General features: G+C 48.8%; 1 protein-coding gene across 1 annotated transcript in view; it reads right to left on the reverse strand.

Annotated features, from left to right (window-relative positions):
- POLR3A (polymerase (RNA) III (DNA directed) polypeptide A, 155kDa) overlaps positions 1-6,379 on the reverse strand; it is a 69,409-nt gene that overhangs the window by 23,152 nt on the left and 39,878 nt on the right. Inside the window, exons 16-20 of the mRNA XM_006837436.1 lie at positions 6,034-6,206; positions 4,588-4,699; positions 3,543-3,661; positions 1,805-1,942; positions 582-752 (exon numbers count right to left, since the gene is read on the reverse strand). Coding sequence (XP_006837499.1) covers positions 582-752; positions 1,805-1,942; positions 3,543-3,661; positions 4,588-4,699; positions 6,034-6,206 — 713 coding nt within the window. The remainder of the gene's footprint in view (positions 1-581; positions 753-1,804; positions 1,943-3,542; positions 3,662-4,587; positions 4,700-6,033; positions 6,207-6,379) is intronic.

Genomic DNA, 6,379 nt, shown 5'->3' on the forward strand with positions numbered 1-6,379 from the left:
TGAGGTTGTCCCAGGATCGGACATTGTTTCGTTCTGCTGTGCATGGGGTCGCTATGAGTCGGTTCCGACTCGATGGCACCTGACAACAACAACAACAATAACTGTCCAAAGTGGTAGCATAGTGGTTACAAGTCAGGCTGCTAACCTGATGTCAGCAGTTTGAAACTACTGGTGGTTCTGTGGGAGAAAGATGAGGCTTTCTGCTCCCATAAAGATTTGCTGCCTTGGAAACCCTCTGCAGGGTCACTATGAGTTGGAACAGATTTCATAACACACCACTTACTGTCCAAAGATTGTTGTAAATTATATTCCTACCTATTCTATGTAAAATGGGCCAGTTTTCAAAACCTATGACTTATAAAATTGGTCTCTTCTGTGCCCCCTGACCAGATGTAAAGAGAAGCCAAAGCCCTCTTCTATTGATGTCCTTCCAATACTAGGCTTACATTCGGGGAATCCAGGCAGGATAAGACAAAGAGGAAAACTCCAACCCAGCGCTGGGTAGTGATATTGCAATGGCAATTCATTCTAAAGAACCCTTCTGGGAAACAACTGACCCCAAATATAATGCTCAATCTTACTTTGATGTTGTCCAGAACCCTTTTAAATTCTAAGGGCTCGTCCTTCCCCTCCATGGCCGCAGGGTCTAGGCCGTCTCCCCCATAGATGAACTGGATCACATCTCCGGTGGAGCTTCGGACGGTGAGGTCATACTGTGAGCACAGGTCTTCCAGGGACTTGACCAGCCGCCTCTAGAGGGAAAGGCAGCGAGAAAGCCAGCCAGCTGCTTCACAGACCAGCTGCAGGTGCGAGCCAACATTACAAGCACTTTTACCACGTACACACACTTCATTAGGAACCCTGTTAAATAGTTCTCTGGCCCAAGACCACCACCAGCAGCAGTCTGTGTGGTTGTCTCAGCAGTCTGTGTGGTGGAGCTGGAACATGCTCCCACCCTCAGCACTTCAGTGTTGCTGAGAACAGAGGGCATTGAAGGCCCAGCTCACTGCCTAGGTTGTTTAGCCTTCTTTTTCTTTCACCTACAGCATCAAAGAATGCAACAGGGCTGCTGCATTTAAAACACATGTGAAGCCAGGACTCCTGTGACCTCAGGAAAATTACAGAGGGTCGGGCAGAGGGGACAGCACTCTGGGCACTCAGCAGTGCCATGATGGGTCTGTGAATTAAAGGGAATGAAACCTGCCTCCAGGCTCCCTCAAGGCCATAGTCCCGCTCACCAGAACCATCTGTTCCGGGAAAGTCAGGCTCCACTTCAAAAAGGCAATCAACAAGGTCAAAACACACGATGACACTGCTGACAAAATCATCCTGCTCCAAAACTGGAGGGCAATTTCCCATCAAAGGTGACTCGAAGGAAAGTCTCAGAGGAGACAGAGGAGGGGACGGGAAGGGGTTTCCACTGAATGGAAGCAGCTCCATTGGTTCTGGCCCATTCACTCACTCCTGCCTGGTTTACCTACCCTGGTTTCCAGCTTGCAAACTGGGACATAGTGGGGACAAAGGGGACACAAGGCCACAGAAAGGGCATGGTCCAGCTCCCCAGGGTGCTGACATTCCCTGGGGGGTTAAGTAGTCAGAAACATTACAAACAAAACCCAAAGCAGCTGCAGAGTGCTATCCCGAGCCCTCTCCGTCCCAGGTGTCAGGAAGCAGGGCTCCCCAAGGCTAGGTGATATAGCAGGACACACTTCCAGCCCATCTTCTCCCTGCCAGAGCTTTGATGTGGTGACACCTGCTATTCGAGGTGCATGGGAGGATTGGAATCTGGTCTTCTGCACGTTACCTGCATGTACCCCGTCTCTGCTGTCTTTACAGCTGTGTCAACCAGGCCTTCCCGGCCAGCCATTGTGTGGAAGAAGAATTCGGTTGGTGTCAGACCAGAATAAAAGCTATTAGCCACAAAGCCTTTGGCAGCTGGGAGCTAAAGAGAAAGTAGAAAAAAAGAAAACCAAACAAAAATAGCTCAACGTCCACAATTAAATATCCATTCCAATCAGAAAGTGTCCTCCCCACCCCACTTTGTTACAAATACCTCAATGTGCACTCATAAAGTGGCAGACTTTACACATCCTCTCGTAAAGGAGAAGTAACTTGGCACATGCTATCTTACTAGAGACAAGGAAGGGGGAGTGCCCAGCTGGGGTGCGAGCTGGTTCCACCGTCAAGTAAGGTCCTGGGCTGCTCCCCTGAGAACAGCAAGTGGAAGTATCAAGCACTTCTGAGAGGGAACCAGGACTGAGGCAGCTGGCCCCTTGGAAATAAGCCCCTGGCTGTGGGTCAGTGGTCTGCCCACTCCCCAGTCCTGTATATGGGAGTTTGTTCTGGAGAACCCTGAATGGAGCAGCCTGTGGGGATGGCTGCAGGACTCTGCATCTGCCGAATGCCACTGATGTGCAGCCTCTCGGTGGGTGAATGCAATGGAACGAGAAACATGCTCAATAAAAATGCACGCAGTCGCTGCCATTCTAATCATGTGCAATGTCCTTCAATCTGGACAAGGCTGTGATCCTGAGGGACCAGGCGGCCGGTCTTTTCTGCCCCCCTCTCTCACTGGTTAGTTCATGCAGAACCAGTTGTAACTCTGTATGGCTGTCCTTAGATCTAGCACCAGGTGAGACACTACAAGTCCTGACCACCTGCTACACTGATCGGGCTGCCTTAGAGCTCACAATCCAAAAGGGGTCTTGTGACAAGTCCTGGCAGGTCCCCCTCCAGTGACCACCTGGTTGCGCACCCTGGGGACTTCTGACCTTGGCCAGGAAGCCTGAATTGATTCTGGGGCTCTTTTTTTTTTTTTTAATGTTTTATTGTGAATTATGTGATAGTTTACATGGGAGAACATTAGTTTTACATTCATCCTATTGTATATCGTTCGTTTCACTGCCATGGTTACAATCCCCTCCACAGATCATCAAACCTACAAGCCTGTCTCTGGGGCTCTTTTAAGAGACCACATCAACACACTCTCAGTCTCCCACAAGGGGACTACCCAGAAAGCCTGTAGGTTTTGGGTAATGGGAACAGCAGCTGACTCCAGATCCAGAATACTGAGTGAACCACTCTCCTCCTCAGCTCCTCAGCTGCAGACTTGAGACTTGGCTGTCCCCAAGACCCAGTGAAAACTACAGCATGATTCTTTCTCTCAACACTAATGCCTAAACCCCTAGGACCAATGGGACCCAGAAGTCAACTAAAATTAAGTTTGAGGCTTCCAGAGACAATCTCCAGTTTTCTAATGATTTTAGTGTGTTTCAAACTATCAGTATTTACAAATTCTCATACTTTTACTGTGCCTGCTCCCCAAAACAATCATACCATCATATATGCCTCTACAGGCATTGCCCATTTTGACTGAGCAAGCTGGAGAGCCATCTTGCTCCTCATAAACACTATATGCGAGAGAACACTGGTCCAGCTCTGAGCAGAACAGTTATGAATTGCCTCCACCCTCCCACCACCTGCTCCACGAGACGCTTTGATCCCACTCTTTCGGAAGCTCGCCCCAATCCACTATCACTTACCTTGGAGTGTTTTTCAAAGTGAGGCAAGGACCGGTTTTCAAAGCCATCTGGCACTCGAGAGCCACTGATGGCCTGCTGTCCCACACAGGCGATCATCTGCGATATGTTAATGAAGGACCCTGGTGGGGGGGAGTACAGGCAGTGCTGTGGGGTACAGTCCACAGGCTGGAGGCTATGGGGTGCGTGTGGCAAGAGTCAGAGGAGTCTCCGAGAAGGCTGGGCTTTGGGAGAACATGGTTAGTTGGACATAATGAGAGGAGGGGAGGAACTCCACAGCAGGCAGCAGAGTGGTAAGCAAAGACACAGGAGCGAACAGGAAAGTGTGACCTAAGTACCACGAGCAGGTAGGAGAATCATGGGTGAAAGGCAGCAGTTTATGAGACTGAACTGCATTCTGCAAAAACAAAATGACATAAATAGAAGTACTGAAGGTTTTTAATGTGTGGTCTCAGGAGACTTCATGCTTTTAGCTTCAATTGTTGTGCGCCATATAGTCAGTACCAAGTCACAGCAACACTGGAGTTTTTAAGTCTGTAAATCATTACGGGAACAGAAAGCCTTACCTTTCTCTCATTAAATATATTTACAAATTCCTGGTTTACTTCATTAAAGACCGAGTTTGTTGAAAGCACCCTAAAATTCTGAATTTCTGTATACATGTTGCCAGAAATTCCTTAAAAAGAGTTAAAATTCCTCAAGTACAATTAAGTCTCTCTCCCTCTCTCTATTGTTGTTAAGTGCCATCGAGTCGATTCTCCGACCCACAGCAACCCTGTATAGGGTTTCCAAAGAGCAGCTGGTGAACTTGAAGCACCAACCATGCAGTTCAATCGGCTTTGCCATCTGACGCATTAACCCACAGCACCACACCAGGACTCCCTCTCTCTCTATACACACACACACACACACACATGCGAGCGTGTGTGTTTATTATCTAAAACATCTGCCCTTATAAATAAGATGTGTGCTTTAGGTTATGATTATTAGATTTTCTGGAGCAAAGACAGCCAGCCGCACAGAGTTCAAGGTGAAAGCAGACCCTCACCTTTGGAGCCACAGAGTGCCATGATGAGGGGGCTGTTGCTCTTGTCCAGCTCTCGGAGGCAGGCACTGCCCGCGTGGTCCCGGATCACAGAGAGCTCCTTCAGGATCAGTGCCTGGTCAGACAAAGGGAGAGGGAGGCAGGATGGGGCTATTCTCACTAGTACTGCCAGGTATAAATGTCCATCTGACAGAGAGAGAACTTTGAAAACATGTATGAAAAGATGTGAGATTTCCCATGGGTAAAGGGTTCAGAGTTTCCAAAACCCAACTCCCTGCCCTTGGGTGGGTCACATCTCACAGGGACCCTACAGGACAGAGCTGACTGGCTCCGCAGGCTCCTGAGGCTGTAAACCTTTACGGTGCAGATGGCTTCATCTTTCTCCCAGGGAGCAGCTGCTGAGTCTGAATGGCCAACCATTCAATTTGTCGTCCAATGTTGAACCCACTGCACCCTGAAGACTCTTTTCACACTCTTGTTGTTAAGTGCCATCAAATTGGTTCCGATTCATAGTGACCCTGCATAGGATTTCCAAGGAGCAACTGGTGGGCTTGAACTGCTGACCTTGTGGTTCAAACGGACCTTGCAGTCCAGCGCATTAACCCACAGCGCCACACCAGGACTCTTAGGGGACCAAAACTCACTATCTACAGCTAAATCTTTGTGGGTTGTAAAATCACTGTGACTGAACAATTAGTAGTAAAACATGGACAATCCTTTGACGCCCAAAGTCGCATGTCTATAGCTTTGTGCACAGTCCCTTCTACCACACTGCACACGTATGAATGGATAAAGGACATGGTAAGACACAGCTGTACAACAGAACTGCTTGCTTCATTCAAATAAATAAAATGTTATATTCATATGATTTCTTGTCAAGCACCCATCGTCGAATTTTTCAAGTTAAGTGCGTGATGGGTTGACCCTACGTCCTCTGGCTTATGAAAGCAACTCACAACTAGGGAGCGGAATCAGGCAGACGTGTTGGCGGCATCGACCCAGTGAGTGCCCAGGTACCTTTCCCCTTTAGTAGAGCCAGTGAGAATACAGATGGTGAACGACCCAGTGCTAAGTGGTGACGCCCTCAGGAGAACACCTTTGTCCAGGCCACAGCTAAGGGGGCCTAAGACTGCTGAACCTGGTGGCTTTAGAGAATACCGCGCTCTCAAGAAGCTAGTGTTGGTTCTGATTCTGACAAAGGCTGATTGTGTCCTCAGCTAATCTAGTTTCACTTGTGAAGAAGCAGCAGATTGGTTAGGTGACACTGGGCTATGGCTTGTCAGCTAGAATGGGAAAAGCTGGAAGGAAGGAAAAGAACCTGGTCAAAGAGCACACAGAGCCAGTATAAGGCCCAGCTGGGACCCTGATAGTTACCTCCTCCCTAGTGCCCAGTAGACATACTTGTAGTGGACACTGTCGCATCTACACAGAAGCAGGAGATGGACTTACCTCCAGAGTCTCCTCAGCAGTGCAGCCGGGCTGCTGCTGCAGCTTGCCTGTGTTCAAGGCCTCGATGTACTCGTCGCAGTTTTTGTAGCCGGCATTCAGCAGCTCGTACTTGGCTGTGAGCAGTCCTTGACCAGGTGTGACGTCACCAATACCGATGGAGAATCCCCGGTTAGCTGTGGAGTCATTGGGAGGAGGAGAGAGCCATAGGTGTTACTCAGCAAACCCACCATGTGGAAACAGGCTCATACCTTCGGAGAAGTCCACATAATTCAAGTATAAAAAACCTAGCGCCCCCCCCCCATCAAAAAAAAAAAAAAAAGCTAAAGAGGATAGAGAGAAACACTGT

Source organism: Chrysochloris asiatica, unplaced genomic scaffold, assembly GCF_000296735.1.
Source record: "Chrysochloris asiatica unplaced genomic scaffold, ChrAsi1.0 scaffold00020, whole genome shotgun sequence".
Taxonomy (NCBI): Eukaryota; Metazoa; Chordata; class Mammalia; order Afrosoricida; family Chrysochloridae; genus Chrysochloris; species Chrysochloris asiatica.